Below are 20,199 nucleotides of genomic sequence, written 5' to 3'. Positions count from 1 at the left end.
GTTAGGGGTCTGTTTTATGCCTTGCCACCATGTTGTCCCCTTTTTTAATTCCACCTGTGAGCGTGGTGGCACAAATCCCATTTGCCAAGAAGGTAGGTGCCTGTGGAGAGAATTCATACATTTTGAGGCAGAGAAGTGCCAGCAATATTTCCAGTTTGATTAAATGTGAATACCTTGTCTGGTATGAACATGGAGAGCATTCACTGGATGGCAGAAGATTTTGGAGGAAAGAGCAGCATGAGATAGACAATAACGTGAGACATGATATACATCCACCTCCCTGTTTCTGTCTACATGTCTGACCACTGGGACATGAGAAACCGGGTGCTTCGTAAGTCCAGAATAACGACAGCCACTGATGAGCCTTTCCTTGCTTCTATACCCTTCTCACTGCCAAATGGCTTTGAATTCAGTATTGCATACGATCATGACAAGGTGCATTGCTACCTGGTCAAGGGCTTCCCCCGCCTTGTGGAGGTTCTGCAGACGGTAAACGTCAAGAGCTCCTCCTTGGTCGTGACAGCAGAGGTCAAGGACAATGCACCCTTCATCTTCAAAGGCATTGATTTGATGGAAAGAAAAGAAGGCTTTGCTGTACAATGGCACAGGCAGCACCTGTTCAAGGAAGAGGAGAAACACCTGTGAAAATCTTAGCCCTTTGGTGCCGCCCAGAAAATGTCTCACAGAACACCCTCTCGGAAAAAACGCCAATTATAGGAATGCTTTTTTGAAAAGAGGAACAGAATAATGAGTCTACAAGTCAGTCCCCTGCTTCCTAGCATATTCCTGGTACTGTGTATGGCCTAACTACGAGTTTATGTGGAAGAGGGATAAAGGGGTGATCCATGCGGTCACACAAAAGGCACCCTAAACCTGTCCAAAAATGACACATGGAGACAATGATACATGGAGAAGCTGACACCCCCCCACACACACACACCAAATCTCCATCAAACATAATTCCCCTGGGTAACTCCTAGAGACATTTTTGCAGGACCCACCCGGACTGTTTTTCACAGAATCTCACCACTCTAGCAAAAGAATAGCTTTAGAAGAGTTTGCTGCCAACCAATTAAAGCCATACTACATTGCTCTAGAGAAAAAGAGAGCACGGTGAACATTTGTGAACATACAAACTGCCTTCCCAGATCAGCCCAAAGTCAATATAATCTGACTTTTTGTTTCCATGGATAGCCAGAGGCTTCTACAAGCTCACACGTAGGACGTGAAGGCAGTGAGGGTCTTGCCCGCTTGTGCTTTTGTTTTTAGTACTATTGCCGTTACCATTATTGCTGTCCTTTCTTTCCCCTCCATTATTATTGTTGTCACTGCAGCAGTTGTTGTTACCCACAGATAAAATCACAAATACAAAAGTTTAAATAACTTGGTAGTACCTTATGCAAGAACCACATTCTTGCAACTACATTTAAGACTAAGTACGCATCCTTAATATGGGTCCCCCAACAGGATCCTGTTGACCTGCTTGGCGACTGAACAGTTCTGCCAAACCTACGGCCCCAAAGCCAACTCTGGCCAGCTCCCAAATGCAAAAGATGTACCTGTCCAGTGATCTTGTTCACTACATGGAATCGAACATTTTTCTGAGGTTCCCAGCTGATCCCATCCAAAAAAGATCTCCCCATAGCCTTGGCCGCCATAAACTTCCACAGGGTCATTTTCAGAGGCTGCTCGAGAAAGATCACATAGTTCTCACTCATTCCTAGAAGGGAAAAGGGACAGCAATCTTTATACCAACCCTTGTCATAACATAACCAAGCCCTCCTTCCACATTTTATTTCATGGCCCAACACACTCCTGCCTTTATTCCATCAGCTTAACCAGTCCTGTCCAAGAGAATTTCAATGCGTCCAGTATAATGCCCTGAAATCTTAAAATATTATATTTATTTTACATATATTTATTTCAATCAGGACACTACATCCCAAGTCATTAGGGACATTAAGATTGGGCATGCTTTGTCCACTCGCTCTTGACAGGACGACCACCCAATCATGCACCCATTGCCATCTTGCATTTTCCTCCTAGTTCTACTCGGAAGCACAGGAGAGCCGCTCCATATCCACCCAAGTAGACAAATACCTTTAGGACTACTCTTCCAATTTCTTAAAAAAGGTCAGGACTTCATGTGGAAGAGCTCAGCACGTGTTCCATAGAAAGAGGCTCATAGGAACTCAGTGGCACAGACGGTTGAGTGAGACAAGGGATGAGGGAGAAGGAGAACTGGCTGCTGAAACAAAATGGCTGACAAGCCTCATTGGGGTGTTCTTCAAATGAACGGAGGGGAACGTGCTAGCCCTGCACTTCTCCACCCTCAGTTTGCTTGTGTGAACAAAGAAGGGTGTGAAGAGGGTCCCTGGGGAGGTGCTCCACATGAGCCAGAACCCTGGTTTTTCCCCCCCCACATTTCAGTTCACATGGAATGCCTCCACAGAGAAAAGTGTTTCTCCTCTCCAAACCCACTTCTTTTCATGTGGCTAAAACAAGGAGGGAGGGAGGGTGGCAGGGCTCCCCCCCTTTCTTTGTGTTGACTAAATACACCTAGGAACAGGTGAAGAGGGCTAGGGAAAGGCAGCCACACAAAGGGAAGAACAGCTCGTTATCTGCACAGGTGTCTCTTCCTTATGAGCAGACGCACGTGGTCCATTGAAAAAGAGGGTAGCCCTCACCGAAGCTGTGGTAATAGGAGGGTCTCATCCTGTCTTCTGGCTCAATGGTGCACAACACTTTTGCACCTTCCAGGCTGGAGTCACTGGAGCCAGGCGTTTGTGGAGGAACACAGATGATGTTATAGTTGGAGCCTGGAAGAGAGAAAGCATATCCATCAGGAACAGTCCTGCCAGCAGCACAGCAGCAAGTGGTTCTGAACATGATGTGCCTAGAATCTCCAGAAAAGACAAATGGGAGCCTTCATCTTAACAATGGAGAGCTAGTTACACACTTCCCAGCACTCCCACTACTTTGATATCAGAAACAGGGGGAGAAAAGGCCAATGGATTAGGAAACATAGAAACTAGTGTGCTGTCATTCGTGGTATTTATTACTAATCCATATGGTACAGTATATCTGTGAATGTCTCTTCTTTCTAGTTAATATCCTGAAACGGCCTGCTTATTAAGCCACCTCCAGAAATCCCAGGAATCCAGGAAAATGCTAAGAGGGTTCTCCAAACAAGTCAAACAAGTATATCTCTCTCTCTGAGCCATCTGGCCTCACCATGTTTCCCATAGGAGTTGCCCATATTGTATGCCGTCCCGTCTGGGTCATAATGTGGGTGGGCAGTTGCTCCGTTCACTGCAATATACTTTTCCCAATTCACCTGCAAGTAAAAAGATGTTGACCTTGTTAGGGTCAGACTGGAAACTAATGGTTTACATATATGTTTTCAGTCTTGATGAACCAATAACTGCACAGAACCTTCAATTCTACCCTAAAAATGCTCCGGTCAAGTTTCTTCCTTCTGAGCCTCTCTCCCTTCATTTCCCAAAAACCTAAGAGCTGTGCTAGACCAGATGAAAGCAACATCTGCCCCAGCACATTGTTTTTTTTTCTTCCTGGTTGACCAGATGCCTTTGGCAAGATCAGAAATAAATCACATGAAAGCAACTGTCCTCTCCTGCCCATGGACACCAGTTAACTGTCAACTGCTTCTTGACAGGATGGTTCTATGCACCTATTATGGCCATAAGAAAAATCCTTCAAGATCAGTCCAGATGACTACAGTGGCCAACCAGACACCCTCCTCCTCAGATTTGCAAGCAATTGGTGACTGGCTCAGAAGCATATCTTAGCTCAGTTCTACAGCACATGCTTTGCCTGCAAACAGCTCCAGGTTCAATTTGTGACATCCCAAAAGAATCCTCTAAAACTGCTGGGAATTCCTTGACCACTACTGCTGGTAAGAGCAGATAATAATGGATGAAAGGAAACAAATGACGACACATGATTGATTGATTGATTGATTGATTGATTGATTGATTTGATTTGATTTGATTTGATTTGATTTGATTTGATTTGATTTGATTTGATTTGATTTATATCCCACCCATTTGGTCTATTCGATAAAAGGCAACTTTTTTTTTTACCTTCCCTTTTGATTTAAGAGTTTCCAGATCCACTTTGTGCATTACGTTGGTCTCTGTGCTGGCATAATAGTCACCTTTGTAGACCGTAAAGTTGACACTGCAGTTGTCTGTTGGTTCTGCAATAAAAATGACACATGGGTGTGGCTTGCCGGAGGTGCTACAAAAACTTCAACCTCAGTGAAGTGACACAACAGGTTTGCATCAAATCCACCCACACACCCTGTTCACTGGGGTGGCAAAAATGCCTACAAAGGAACTGTTCCCTGTGTCCCTGTGCTAAACACTGCGCTTCAAAAAGTGCACCCTTCGGAGAAGGGAGTGGTGCCAGTCTGCTCAATTAACGGTAATCGTCATGAGATAATTGGTGGTTTTTTTTGTATCAATGAATGAAACCATCTCTTCTTATATCAACGTCTCCTTGCAAACAAATGAGTCACAGAGAAAAGTGATTCAGAATAATATGCGATACTTAGGTTCCCTAGATTTTTTTTTTTTACAGCCAGCTCCATATACCCAGCAGGAAACAAAAGTATGAAGGCATCTTGTAAGAGATCTCCCTACCATTCCCCTGGTTATTTAATAATTAAGTTTCTATCTTTCCGCAAGAACTAAACCAAGACATCAAAAACCAATAAAATAATTTGATTTATTTCTGTTCCTATTTCTGCAAATCAAAAGGATATGTATTGATTTCTGGTTTGAAGTAAAAAATAGCAGGAATGGAGCTCAAGGGAATATAATAAAAGTCCAAGCAGCCGTTTGGCTAGGGGATTCTGGATTTTGTGGTCCAGAAAAGGGCACTTCTCCAAAATCTTGACTTCCATGACCTTTCCTTAAGCACCATATATGTAATTTTTAACCCCAACCAAACACTTACGTCTCTTGAACTACACAAATGGGAAATAACAATTTTCAGAACTGCAAAGAGATGGTAACAAATTGGGGTTGTGTGAGCGAGAGACAAAAAGTGTGCCGTCCTCCATGAGAGAACAGACTGAAGTGAACGAGGGCTGCGTCATGGGAGAGTTGATTAAAATTGAAGATACAGAGAGAGGGAGTAATAGAGCGGTGGAAGTGTTCCTAGCAGAAGGCAGGCAAAAGAATGAGGGGGATGAGTTAGATCTCTTGAGGTGGGATGAGATAAAAGAGGACAGGAGGAAGGAGGAGGGGCAGACAGAACGGGAAGGCAGAGGGATGCAGATGGATGAAAGGGGGGAAGAAAGAGATAGATTGGCAAAGCTACTAAAAGACTTTCTGAATCTTATGACTGGCGGAGGACTGCTCCCTATCCCCACCGACACAGTTAAGAGAGATAATTACAAGGCAGGAGTGGGATGGAATTTGGGAAAAGCCTCTCTTACACAGGCTTCGGGGATGAAGGAGACCCACTTTGGTTTCAGCCCGTATCTCCCACGGTTAGAGGGGAAACACGTGAAGCATCTGTGCTGCGGGACAATATGCACAGTGCTGAGCGCTCCCGCACAGAACCAAGTTATGACCTGTATCCATGGAGCGAAGAAAATGTAAAAGAAGATAAAAATGTTGACACAATTAAAGGGAAACGTTATAAGTTGTTGCCTGAGGTTGAACTGTTAGATCCGTTTGGTTTGGGGATTCCTGATGTTAAGCTTAATAAAGAACCATTTTTTGTACCTGCTGCTTCTTCTCCGTCTATTCTTCCCACCGAAACCCCGGGCCCGCCTCCACTTATGAAAGAATGCAATCACAGGTTGCAAGGACGAAGGGAACCATCCTGCCTGAGGGATTCTTCAAGTTCTGCCCAGGTCAACTGAGCTTCGTAGTGGAAGCCTATCCCTTTCTCATGTAGCTTCCGGCAAGAGATACAGGATGGTGTGCAACTTCAGCATTTGTCTAAGTAAAATACTAGCATTAAAGGCAGGGCATGGACACAGCCGATCTAAGAACAACACATACTTGGCATTTCGAACGTTGACATGAAGCGCTCAAAAACAGTCTTGCAAGGATCTGGCACGGCCATGGTTCCAAACTCAGCAATCATGATCCGGTTGTGCTTGCTATTAGTCACGTAGGAATCGCTCCTTAGGAACTTGCTGCTGTACTTCACGATGCCATCTTCAATTTCGAACTTGTGTAACAGGGCCATGCCATCAAACCAGTGATTATACCTTCGATGGGAAAGGAGAAGCCAGGTCAAAGAAAAATAAAGGGATCTGTAGTCTCCTCGCTGCCCGATAACCAGGGATGTTGGCAAGTCTTTGGGTGCATCCCCCAAAGCCAAGTGTTTGGTACTAAGTGCTTTTTCCCCAGAAAAAAAGGGAGGGGAGGGTGGGCTCTGAGTCATGAAAAAAAGAAGAAAGAGCTGAGCCACTGGTGCGACTTAAGACCCACTTGGCAGTGAGTTACACAACTTGATTCTCTATTTCTGCCCATAACAAATCCTCTCAGCTTTCTATATTCAGTCACACCGATTCAATTCATCTAAGCTACTGGAGGGTGTGCATGGAGTTACAGGATCAAAAAAAAAAAAATTTTTTTTGTAAAGGTGCTATAAAATTATTCATTGAAGACGCAGCAAGAGAAGGAGAATGCAGACGTCTGGGAGATGGCTCTGGAGAGGATTCACACAAGGGCTCTCCTCTTTACCCCTAGTAAGCTCAGCATCCGGGAGAGAATACAGAACGCAAACTGCAGGAATCCAAGGAACACTGAATTATAAATGTAGCTCATGAATAGCTAATAATAAACGGAGGGGTGGATGTGTCCGTGCGTTGCAGCCAAACCAACAAAGCCTCTTGTGACCGCATAAAGACTAACACATTTTGTTTGGCGTAAGCTTTGTAGACCTCCAGCCTAGCCACACCCCTCTTCGTTCTTACCAAAAAGAAATAGTATCCTTAGGTGTTGTAGTAAAATTTATCCCTTTCTTACACAACTCCTTGTCAAGGATAATGTTCTATAAAACATGCCCCTTTTCTTTATGTGACAGCATATCTGTGTTATACTTGCAACTTCTGGATGGCACTACAGTGAGATCTGAATGACCTACTCAATTTTCCCAGGTGGGGCAGCTGAGAACATTGGCCCTAAGAGAGGCACAGAAAGAGGAGACCAGAATCCAGTTGCTCTCCACCTTTGGAATAAAATCCTGCCCAAAATACACCTGGGAATTTTTAAGAGATCTTTGAAATCATGGCTATTTAGAGAGGCTTTCTCAGATATTATATCGACAGAGTGCAGTGCTGCTTAAAGTCCTTAAGTCAATTGCTCCGCCATCTTGTTTTTTTATTGTTTTCATAATTTCATCTTGTCTTTTCCCTAGTTTTAAGTTGATTGATATGTTTAATTTGATTTTGTATATTGTTCTGTTTCTGGATGTTATTTAAAGTGTTACATGTTGTTTTATTATGTTGCGAACCACCCAGGTAGCCAGATGGGTGGTATAGAAATTGAATAATTAAATACCATATTTTTCGCACCATAAGACGCACTTTTTTCCCCACAAAACAGGGGGGTGGAAAGTCTGTGCGTCTTATGGAGCGAAGAAAACAGATTATATTTTCCTGTTTTCTTCTCCTAAAAAATTGGTGCATCTTATGGAAAGGTGTGTCTTATGGAGCGAAAAATACGGTAAATACTACACACTTTATTTAGAATTAATGATCATCCGCAAAACCGAGAGCCTCAACAATCAAAGAAACAAACAAGCCTTACTTGTCGTCCCCAAACTCAAACTTCCCTGGCCCATTCCTCAGCAGCCTGCCCTTGAGCCACTTGGGAACGTGGCCTTGAATCTTTGTGGGGATGACGTGAGGGGTCTCCTCCACACTGGAGAAAAATGGGGAGATGCATTCCAGGCCCTTCCGGTTGCTGAAGTTGGTGACTGCCTGTTGTTTCTGGCTCAGCACGAGGCTGTCTATAACTGGGGAGAGAAAACGGTAATGAGCAAGAAAGGAAGAGCATTTTTGGCCCCTGTATGCAGAGTTCTCGGGAAGGAGCTGATTGCCTTTTTCCTCCTTAAAAGAAAAACATTGTGCTTTTCTACAGCAAGGCAGGAACTCATATACAGCTTCAATTCCGCTTTGAAATTAGAAGCTTCTGTGGTGATTACTAGGCTAGTCAGGTGACCTTATGGCTATGGATTGGAAACAATCATTCCAGAAATCACAGTGAGGTATAAGAAAACCCCTGACATGTATTATTACATAAAATGCATTCAGGATAAACCCTACTCTTGAGTACAGAAGTCCTTTGAGATGATTTCCATGTGTGATATGCATAGTCCCAATTCATAATCATTAATAATAATAATAATAATAATAATAATAATAATTTATTGTCATTGTAAGTATATACACATACAACGAAATTCACAATATTCAAATAATTCACCTTATTTGTTTGCTGCATTCAGCCAGTGCAGTTAACTAATAAATTTCTGCAGACTTGAGGTCTCCTTAGAAGTAGGCATGAAGGCAAAACAGGCCTGTTGGTTTGTATTACAACAGACTTTGGTTTTACAGTATATCCCGCCAAGATTTTCTTTTTTTAAGGTTGATCTTCGTGCTTTTTGTTTATGTGCTTTATGTTTCTGTTGCAATTTTGATGGATTATATATGGACCTGAGAGATCATGTTGAAGGGTAACCTAGATGTAGAAGACATATAAATGCATGAGAGAGAGAGAAAGCCTGGATCACTAAGATGACCGAGCAGCTAAAGACTTAAAGCAATTATCTCTTCAGCAGCTTCTCCTCTCCAAGGGCAATTAAATTCCGCTGAAATCCTGTCTAATACCCTGAATCCAATGCTCCTTTCTGTACTAGCATGATGGGATGGAGGATGACGCTTTTAACAGGGTTGGCAAATATGGCAAATACAGAGGGAAGAGAAAACAGAGCTAAATGGCCGTCCAAGGTCAATTTACCAAAAGATTATCATTTTATTCCACTTCTGTAAGTTATCAGTCAGTATGTAAAATACTGGTTGCACCCTTGCCTTGAACATTATTCATAGAAGCAATTATTTTACTATGTGCCATCTTGTTTAGCCTCCTCTTGTCCAGCCAGCCAAGATGGATACTCTGAAATTTCATCCTACACCTCTAAGGATCAAGAAGCTAGCAGAAATCTACCTGCAGGATTAAAGTGCCTATTCTTTCAGGAGCTAAACTCGGGCAAAATAGCTCTAAAGCAAAAAAAATTAAATACACTGAGATTATCAATGAGAGTGTAACAGCATGAGATGGGAAGCTTCCAACATATTCCAATTAGGTATGAAATGTACTTCAGAGGAATTTCAAACCAACATAGCTCAGATTTTTAATTTGTATTTAAATTGGACATTCTTGCTTCTCAGATTTCAAATAATTGGATAGATGTGGATCTGGGAGATCAGAGTAGATCTATGTAAATAAAATGACTTCGTCATTGATTCTCTTGCTAATTTCAGTAAATCTGTTCAAAGCATTTCTAAGGGTGCAGTTACCCGATGAAAATTACTCAGGAGATGGATCAGGGGTTTTGAAGTTGGCATAAAGTCATGTGGTTTTCAATGTGTGCATCCTCTTGGGAATTTTTAAATCCATTTTTAAATTGTGCTGTATATCAGTTGAGTGGGCTACCTGGGCTTTTAGAATCATTGCATTTGAGGCTTTGTCCTATGCCTACTCACTCTCATGCTGGCTGCCTCTCTCAGTCACTAGCTGTTGCTGCTGTGGTATTATTATTTTTTTAAACTTTTTATTTTATTTCTTGCAATCTGGCATAGTGCTAGTTCAGTATGACTGATAGAAAAAAATTAAAACAGATTAGACTGCAAGTTTTTCCTCCAGCCTCACTCACTCACTCACTCACACTCACTCACACACACACCACAGATGGAAGAGGATAGGGAGCAGGGAACCTGCAGCTGGGGCTGGCTAGAGGGAAGGCATGCTCAGGAGTGCAAAGAGAAACTGACATTAGAAATGGACAAGATTGGCAGCTTCTGGGCTGGAGAAGGAAGGAGCAATTTCCTCCACCCAACCTTCTCTCTCTCTCTCTGTTGGCTCTCTTTCCAGATTGGATGCAAGATTTTCCTGCAATCTGAAATCCACAATCCTGGCATTCATTACTTCACAAACTCCACAGACACAGTTTACACTAACAGGGGCATTCACATATGCCAAAACAATTTAAAATAAATTGGATTTCACAAGTGATTTAAACTAAAAGACCTTCTCGTGACTGAGTAAAATACCTCACTTTCCAATCAAAAACACCCTTCCCAGGCAAATAAAAGCACTGCTTTCCTGTGCATCATGTAGTCAGCATTTTTAAAATTTATTTCAAACATGTTAAACTCAATTGAAAAACATGGTTGTTGTTGTTCATGTATAATCAAGCCCTCAGTTAGCACCAACTCATAATATTGGGGGTTCCCCACCACCACCAATATTGTGATAATGCAACATGTCTATTTGATCTGTTGCTCTCAGATTTTTTTTTTTATTTTCTTTGTAGAATGCCAGCCTGGTACATTCTGCAGTCTGTCTCTCCCACGTTGCCTGACAATGGTTTCTCTTTTCATTGTCTGCTGAAAGTTTGGTGTCCTCTGATTTACCTTAGTGGAGTGAATCCTGGTAGTTCATCATATTGCCCATGTCGGCAAAGTGTACCAATGGCAGGGAACCAGAACTACACTATTTCTTGGAGTCTCAACTGCTACCATTAAGCTCCCTCGAGGTCACAGTATTCGAAGCTTTAGCTGTGCTGAAGTAAGAAGTCACAGAAAATAGTGTAGCTATTGGACATGTCAATCTTTATTGCTGTTTGATCCAACTTCATCTTTCAGAAGGCAATGGAATATCTGGAAAGCTACATACTCAAACCATTGGCACTATAAACAGTCAGCTGTGGAGGCTATTTCTAAGGCACCTGGACAGTTGAGGAAGATTTAAAGACTTCAATTTTAAGCATCAAATGGCAGCTCTGTTTGGCTATTCTGCTTTTAACGTGGGTTAAGCTTGGGATAAAATGTCATCCTTTGTGACTTTTTTTTTTGTTAATTTTAGTTTATTGGTGAGGGTTGTAACACCAGTATGTGTGGAGTTGACTACTGGCATTTTTGTTAATTTGTTATTTGGAATTCTGTCTCTTCTTGGTTATTGTGAACTGATTTTGCTCCAACTAGCAAAATCAGTTAGTAACTAAACAGCTATAGAATGCTCAAAGCCTTACTTAGATTAATTTAATTTAAATTACCAAACTTAAATTAATTTTTAAATGACCCTTAATTGTATGGGTTTATTTTGCTTTATTGGCCTTTTTCTACACTGAAACTTGGGGTGGGTTAGTGTAGTTAATGAGGACCATCAAATGTACTGAAACATCAAATGTCACCCATTACCACTACAACCTTTTTTCATCATAGGCAGATTGCCCAAATTCACCCGTCTGGATGAGAGATTCCTGACAACTTTGATCCATCCAATATATTCTTGCAGGAGAAAAGCAGCAGCAATCTTGAGAACTGACTGCTGTCATGCTCTCTATATGGGGCTTACCCTGACAATGGTACAGAAGTTTCAGCAGGTTCAAAATGCAGCAGCCAGGTTGATCTCTGGGTCTAGGAGATTTGATCATATTTCCCCTATCCTAGCATACCTACTCTGCTTGCCTGTCCACTTTTAAGATGTTAGTGAGCTTGCTTTCAAGTTTTACAGAACTCATTCGCAGCCTGAACTTAAAAGAAAAAAGCAGGGATGTGGTATTTTTCTGAGCATTGATAAAAGGCATAGTGGAGGTCTTGTCTACAATAGTAATAGAAGCATTCTGCATCCTAATTTGAATTGTGCACAGTAGAAATGATATCATGTTGCACCAGATCATATTATGGCAATAGAGCAATGGCAATCTAAAAGCCATATTTATTGCTAACACTAATCAGCATATATCTTTGCAGGAGAAAGACAGCAGACATGAAGCAAAACGTGACAGTCCACATATTAGCAAAACTATCTCTAGTTTTAGATGAGGCACTAGATACAGAGTGTTATTTTAAAATGTTTTCATGATAAGCATTTGTAAGAGAGACATTTTGAATTATTGCTGCAATTAGGAGGAACATTTCCACAACTTCCAGAAGTCTGTTGCAACTGAATACCCACAACTCTTGCTCACAAAGGATAATATGAGGGTAGAACAGTTTATGGAGATAAAATTAAATTGCTCAAGGCAAGCATCTGTTCTCATCAAAGCTACAATGTTGTAGCAGATGCTTATGTAACACAAGAGCTTGCTCTGACCAAGCACACTTAGTTCACTATTTATGGACAATTCCTTCATTGCTTTCCTCCTGAAAAACAAACAGATTATAGTAATTTCATGTCAAGGACTCATCAAAATAAGGACAGATTGTCTAAAAGAACATGATCTAATTGTGCCTTTAGGCAATGATGAGAACCTTCAGAAACTGAGCCCTCTTGATGCCTGTGAAAAGCCTGTTGCACAGGGTACGCACCATATTTTTAAATTTTTACAACATGGAAAGTAGGGGGCAAATTCAGTTAGATGTTTCATGCTTTGAAGAACGGTGCTTTTAAAAACATAGCTTGCTAATTGGCAGCTGTTTAGACATGTTTGCTATTTACTGACAGACCCAAATCTATGCTCTCTAAATTAGAGAACCCGTCACAAACAGCATCTGCCTTCTGAAAGATAATTGGATTCTTATCTTTCATGTAACAGGCAGAATTGCAAACAAACGTCTATATCCTGCAGCCCATCCAGATTCAAATGCTTTCAAAATTTTTAAAACATTCCCTATCAAGAGAATATTGAAATCTTACCTGGGATGTATTGAAGCAATGACCAAAGAAAAAGAGCCACATTCTTAGATAGGAGACTGATGAACGAAAGGATGTAGGAAAGCATCTGTGTGATGCTGAGCACGAACAAAAGCAGGAGCTCTCAAATAACCTGCATAAACCGTCTGACAAAGATGGCACAGTGTATCTGGCACTGATGGGAATGCAGAGCAAGGCTGGCTGAACACATCGTTTCAGAATAAAAGCCTGGCTCAGCCTTTTCTGCCTGAACATGGGCAGCAGGAACGAGGCTGCACAGACAGAACTGGCAGAAGCAGTGATACTGGTTTCTCGGCCTTCTGTGTTTCATTATGGTTTTAACCTGCTGTTGAACCACCCAAAATAGTGCTTTAGCACTAATGGGGTGGTACATAGATAAAATAAAATAAAATAAGGCGAATCTGTTCTAAAACCCACTCTCTTTAAAGAACAAAAAGCAGAACAAAAACAGAAGAACATCGGAAGAATCATGCTGGATCAAGTAAAAATCCAGTTTACTATTTCCACGTTGGCAAACCATATGCCCATTTCTCACAAACATTCCGGTATTTAAGAGCCTTTGCCTGCCAGTTAACAGATCACTACACTTGAAACAAAGCATGCATTGCAAATTATCTCTGGTGGGGCTTAATTCTGGAATTGTACTAATAGGAATTATTACAGGTGAAATTTTCATTGAAATACATATAGATTCTTAGGGGAACTCAAGGTGTCTAGGCTAAAGCAATACTTCTTATCAGTAAGAAATATTGACACATTCAAAATCTTAAAGTTTGCTATGAAGTAGTGTAGTGTTATTAATTTAAAAACTAAAAGAAGAGCTCTTAATTCCAAATTTCTTACCAAGATTAGGTTGAGATTCATCAGCTGACAATTTGAGCATAACGAGCTCCTGCTAATGAAGCTGACATTACACCTTCAGAACATATTTATATACTCTCCACATTACTTTATTGTTAAGAATTCTCTACACTTTTGCATATTTGGGCTCAGCCTTAAAGCCTCAAGATTTCCAATGAAAGTAAAACTTATAGTACGTAGAGGCTTCAGTCAATTACCTTGTTGCCAGGATGTTTATGTAAAAAGCATTTTGAAAGCTAATTACCAATACAGTATTAACAACAATTTGTCATCTTCTGTATCCCATTTCAGTTTGTCCTCCCATCCACACAAACATGTGAAGCATGTATATAAACCTGTGGCTTAAATATTGTACTCTATGTATCTAAGGAAGCAGATTGTAACTTACATTAAAATAAACCCGTCACAGGTGCCATAAGACTTGTCTTGTTCTCATGTTTTTGCCATGATTGTTGCTCTTCCTTTCTATATTTATTCCATCAATTACAAAACATTAGTGCTAACCGCAGGAAGATTAAATCTTTTGGCATGAGTAAATGGTATGTTTTGTTGGGAGAAGAGGGGCTTGTGTTTTTTATAGTGTTTCCAGTTGCACTAGACATTTTGCTTTTGTCTTATGTGATTGGATGTCTTGGGCCTTTTAGGGCACTTTCTGAGCATGTCCAGAGGTCATCACTGATGATGCACAGAGGCATGGTGTGGGAGTGAACCCTACACTTTTTGCCTGCCTTCTATTGAAATGGTAAGGATGAAAAGTGCAATTAACTTCCTAAATTGGATTTAAAAAACAAAGAAACGCCGTAGCACTAAAGTGGTATGGCAAGAATTCAGCTGCTTACCACTGTGTTGTCTGTTTAATGTTTTTTAACTTGTGAAACATTTAAAAAATGAAATTTGAAAAGGCTGAGTGAGAGGGTGGTGATCATGCCAAAGAAGTATTTATTCATTCATTCATTCGTTTGTTCGTTTATTTGTTTATTTATTTATTTGTGAGTGAGTGAGTGAGTGAGTGAGTGAGTGAATAGCCACAGTGGCTTAAATGCAAGGATGTGATACAGAGAAGTTCTTATCAACCAGGGAGAAACGTTCACGCTCAGAGTAACAGAGCTTTGAAAATTCTAATAAACTTTGCATTAAGTTTTAAAACTCTTAGCTTCCCAAATACAGTAATCATTGCCTTGGAGTGGGCATAACACTTTTTCTATTATTTACACCACCTTTCCAGTTATATATTGATACAAGATCTTTAAGTAATCCACACATTCAAAGCTCCATCCAGTGTCACTAATACAATTCTCATCTTCTGTATGACATTTCACTCTGTCCCTGCCCCCACAGTCTTGTACACTATGTGTGGCCTGAATATTGTGTTCCATGTGTATGAAAAAGGAGATTAAAATCCAGGAGAGTTAGCACTTAAATAAATTGATAGGTGCCACATGACTTTTTCTTTCAGCTTGTTAAACCATGCTGAGAGCCACAATACTTAGAAGCCAAGTTGCCTCATAACTATTGCAGGCAATTTCTGCTAGTGCCCTGGACAAACACACAAATGAAAAAGAACCTCATCATAGTTTATTGGAAGGTGCTGGTTTGTGAGGATTTTAAGCCAGTTGCCGCTATCTACTACTAGAGGTGCCACCGTTTAAACAACAGGATGGAAAACATTAGAGGACAAGTTAATTAGCAGCTAAGCTCTGCTGATGAGATATGACAGGTTTAACCCCAATTAATTATCAGTTCAAACCTCACCCACTAAGAAGAAGAAAAGTGGATTATGGAAGGAAAAGTTAGGAAACACAGATCTTTATAAAATGCATTTCTCAGAAACAAGGAAAAATAGTTTGCCAGCATTGCTGACACATTGATTTTACTAACAATGGTTTAAGAGTATATATTCACCGTTGTTAACAGCTATCAGGCTACTTTTGACTTATAGTGATTCTAATAGGTTTTTCAGGGTACATGAAATGTTCAAGGATTGGTTTACCATTTGCGACCCACCATGAGTTTCCATGGACGAGCAGGGATTTAAGCCCAGTCCAACACTATTCACTGCCCCATACTAGCTCTCAAGTGTACTTATACACTGTGGAAAGTAATTTTCCCCATTTTGATATCATTTGGAAGACAAGGAGGCACAACTGTCAGAGTATAGGTAGTTCTTGGCGGTATTGTATACAAACAAAATAGGATAACCTTCCTCTTCCTTTCATTTTCATCGGCTGAATTTTCAAAATTCAAAAAATTACTAAAGGAAAAACTTCCCCAAAAATTCACCAAGAAAAATGCTCCTTTATTTAACAGAAATATGGGTGTCTTGTAAAAATATCCAAAGCACAATTCAACTAGAGTTCAGCACTGTTTAGTTCCAAAAGATTTAGTGTGACAATTAAGAATATGTTTAACTCTCCTCTCTTGAAATCAAGATTTTAAAATACAAAATTATATAAATTATGTACCCATTGTGGCCCACAATATGGAAACATTAGTCATTTCCACAATATGGAAACAATGGGACTTTTTATGTAATGTGATTGTTGTATAAAATACTCATAACCTTCTAGTCCTCCTTTTCACTGAAAACTGCATTTTGGGCCAAGCATATGAGAATTTGCTTGTTGTGTTTTTTTTCCGGCTGTTTGGCTGTGTTCTGGAGGTTTTTCTTCCTAACGCTTTGCCAGTCTCTGTGGCCAGCATCTTCAGAGGACAGGAATTAGAACTCTATCTGTTTTCTGGTGTAGTGTGTGGAATAGTTGAGTATTTGTAGCTGTGGGATCAGCTTTTGTCCTTTTGTTGTGGTGGTGGGGAGATGATCACTCCACACAAAAGACTAGCTAACGACACCCATCAATCACAGGGATGGATCATCTCCCCCTTTATTACAACAATACACCAATAACAACAAAAACAAGAACAACATCCTGATCACAATAATCTCCCAATCCCCTGAAAAGAACAAAAAGCTGATCCCACAGCTACAAACAATCCTATACACTACAACAGAACACAGACAGAGTTCTAACTCCTGTTCTCTGAAGATGCCGGCCACAGAGACTGGCAAAGCGTTAGGAAGAAAAACCTCCAGAACATGGCCAAATAGCCCAAAAAACCTACTACAACCATCAGACCCCAGCCATGAAAGTCTTTGAGAACACACATGAGAATTCTCTCCTCTTTGTATTTCTGATATATCTGATGACACTAAGCAGAAAAGGAGAAAATTTCACAATTAAACTCAATACTGTAGGTAACTGCCTTTTCATAAAAACTCAACATTACACAACTCTTCTGAGACCAATATCCAAATTACTTTTTTCACTTTAATTGGTGACATTCTTTAAAATAATGTTACAATGCTTCGAAAAGAGTTGGGACATTTCTTAAATCAATAAAAATAGGTTCACAAATTAAGGTAACTAAAATGATACTGCATTCTCTATTAATGTAGAGCAGATATAAACGTAAACATGCAGTTAGTGCCTCAGATTTTGGGTCATTTGCCAGACAATCCATTTTCACTTTGTGGAGGCCCTGCAAGAGCTGCAAACCTGAGCCTTAGATTCTCTCTTTTCAATTTCAAGTGATGTTCTATAGAACATGCTTCCTTCAGGATTCCTTCAAGCTCTGCTATATATGACGCATCCATTGCTGCTCTCTCACTTAATTTAAAAAAACAAAGAAGAAAGAACATCTACAGTCAAATTAGATATGCAGAGATCTTTGATATCTACTTATCTTTGATACCTACTTATCTACTCGGTTCGGATCATTTCTACAAAAATGCAATATTTGCATTGTAACAATGTTGAATACAGCTGTGTTAATGGGGAGGGTTAGACTACAACTCCCAGAATTCCCCAAGAAGCACAGCCACTGGCCACATTAAGGAATTCTGAGACATAAATATAATTTCAAAGATATAAATAATTTAGCAAGCTATGTGGTAGGAAGGGAAATAAACTAAATATAATAGAATACTTGCCTTAGAATATGAGCATATTTTGATAACAGAACATTGATTTCTTTGCTTGTATCTGTTAACATAAATATTTGTTTTAATTTTAAAAAGCAGATGTAACTATAAAAGTGACAAATAAGAAGGGCCAATATTCTTTCAAAAATATCACCATTTAAAACTGTTTCCAGCGCTTCTGTTCTGTGGGAGCTTTCAGAAAGAGCCAAATCTGTTTTTTCGAAAGAAGTCAACTGTGAATTTTCTGAAACTTCATTCTAACAACAGAAAACAAACAGCAAAAAGTTAGGACAACCTTCTGGTTTTGCAGGACTCTGCTCGCAAATTTACACAATGTCCTTGGCAAATGATGTTTACAAACCACACACAGAGATACACAAATTAACACTGACTGCAGTTTTTGAACATAAAAACACTAGGTAGTTAAAACGGCTCACCTTTGATTCCTTTTTACGTTTGCTTTTGTTTTCCTCACACTTTGACGGGTCACTTGTCATTGTTACCTGATTAAAAAATGCAGTATCATATTTGAGAAACAATTGCTTGTTACGCACATAGAGGCTACACAATTTAATCCATGTAGGCATTGTCCAAAGAACATAGCAAAGGGCTGGGGAACCTTTGCCCCTTCATACATTATTCGGTTATGATTACCACCACCATCACTGGGCAGGCTGAAATGCATGAGAAGAACCACAGATTCCCATCCTTAGAAGGGAGCATCTGTGCCCTCCATAGAAGAGGCATTCAGATGAGCAAGCAAAAAGTGCTTACCCCTTAACAAAGAAAGTATATTTAAAAGCACAGGGTGTGCATGTTTCTTCTCACATATTTGAAATTTTTCAATGACAGTTTCCTGTTGCTTTGAACCAAGTAAAATAATAATACTATATTTTAATAGTGTGCAATTCACAGGTGTACTTTTAAGGCAGTTTATCAAAAATGCAATTTATAATCCCTCATTAGCTGACTCGTTTTTAAAGGGGGGTGAGTAGGATCTGTCAAACAATCTCATTTATATGTGTGTGTGTTTGTGTGTGTGTGTGTGTGTTTAAATTTTTTCTATTCACTGGGACTCTACAGTCTACTGGTTTCATTTGTGTTCTTGTTGCTGAGTGTTTTTTATGGTGGGAGAAAATGTTTGCCTCCTCCAGCCTTGTCATTTTAACTAGTGGATACACTGAGAGCAGTAATTCTTGTGCCGTGGAGAATATGGTGCGTACTTCATAACCTACATGCTCTTTCTTTGGCAGTCCCTATTTTTATAATCAGATATGCACACACATAAAAAGACAATAATCGTATTAAAAGAAGGTGTTGGCTTGTTTGCTGTTACACAGTCTAGTAGGTAAGACATTGGGATAAATGTCACTGAATAGAATATAATTATTTATTATATTTTATGACTGAGTGGGCTTTTTAGATGGATTGTTATGCATTACTGCTTTGACTGTCATTTTGTATCGCTTGTGTTTACCATTTCTCAGAGTGATATTTGTTTGCTCCCTTGTTCCAAACATGCAAGTATATTTGGATACTTATTGTTTTTCGCTTTAAACATTGTCTTTGGTTGATCTAAACTTCCTTTTTATACTCATTGGTTTTTCTAGCTTTAAATATTGTCTTTCAATAATGGAAGCCACCTTGGGTCCTTTTTAAGGAGAAAGGCAGGTTACAAATATCTTAAATAAATAATACAGTATTTAGGGCTCAAGAGGAGGTTATGGAGGCTTTGCCAATGTGCTACACAATTTCCCAGCACTACAAACTACAGTACACAAAATCTGGGCATGGGCTTCCGTTTGAGGAGGCAATGGGGAAGGAACTCGAAACAGGGCAGCCCTTTTTGGAAAGGAAGTGAAAAAAAAATTTTGTCAGTATGCCGCAGATCGAGGGTTTTACACGATTTTTCAACACCACCCATTTGTACAGAAGTGCGGTGAATTCACTTTTCAATAGAGAGAGGGGGGAAAACCCTTAAACCACCATCTCCCAGTCATACACAGAGGGAAAAAAACTAGATGTTTGAAATAATCTTTGCTTAAAACTGCAAAGAGGAGAAATTTCTCAGTCACTGAAAGAGGCCCGTTTGTTTTTTCTTTTCTTTTATCAAACCCAAACTCTTCCCTTCAAGGGTCAGTATTCAGGATGCCCATATGCGAAAGCCTGGGTTCGACGCATTTTTCCCCTCATGCCTGTACATGTGTGTGTTTGTGTGTACTTCATTCGTATGTGTAAAATAAACAAGGCGCGTCTCAGGACCGCCTCAGACAATCTGCTCTGGCTCTCAGAAGGATGCCTTTGGCCACTTACAATATTTTTTTAAAAAAAAAATCTTTCAGGCGTTTGACAGGCTAATGCGAGAAGAGCAAAAAGCCTGGCAGCTTCCGCCTCTTTCAGCCACTCTAAAATGAAACGTCTGCCTTGTTCTTC

At 40.1% G+C, this 20,199-nt stretch overlaps 1 protein-coding gene across 5 annotated transcripts in view; it reads right to left on the bottom strand.

Moving 5' to 3' along the window:
• Positions 1–20,199, bottom strand: part of BCO2 (beta-carotene oxygenase 2) — a 45,698-nt gene that overhangs the window by 2,466 nt on the left and 23,033 nt on the right. For 2 of the 5 annotated variants that reach the window (XM_072979305.2, XM_020793174.3), the window contains 9 exons: positions 18,204–18,269; positions 17,921–18,023; positions 7,797–8,004; positions 6,039–6,250; positions 4,104–4,219; positions 3,235–3,337; positions 2,688–2,819; positions 1,560–1,720; positions 448–615 (listed from right to left, as the gene is read on the bottom strand). In XM_072979305.2, coding sequence (XP_072835406.2) covers positions 448–615; positions 1,560–1,720; positions 2,688–2,819; positions 3,235–3,337; positions 4,104–4,219; positions 6,039–6,250; positions 7,797–8,004; positions 17,921–18,023; positions 18,204–18,263 — 1,263 coding nt within the window. In that variant the 5' untranslated portion in view covers positions 18,264–18,269. Of the gene's footprint in view, positions 1–447; positions 616–1,559; positions 1,721–2,687; positions 2,820–3,234; positions 3,338–4,103; positions 4,220–6,038; positions 6,251–7,796; positions 8,005–12,911; positions 13,360–17,920; positions 18,024–18,203; positions 18,270–20,199 lie in introns of those variants that run through there. The other 3 variants (XM_020793182.3, XM_072979304.2, XM_072979309.2) reach the window with 3 other exon arrangements.

Source organism: Pogona vitticeps, chromosome 8 (genome assembly GCF_051106095.1).
Source record: "Pogona vitticeps strain Pit_001003342236 chromosome 8, PviZW2.1, whole genome shotgun sequence".
Taxonomy (NCBI): Eukaryota; Metazoa; Chordata; class Lepidosauria; order Squamata; family Agamidae; genus Pogona; species Pogona vitticeps.
Note: the sequence above shows the minus strand (reverse complement) of the source record. Positions and strands in the feature narration are given on the sequence as shown.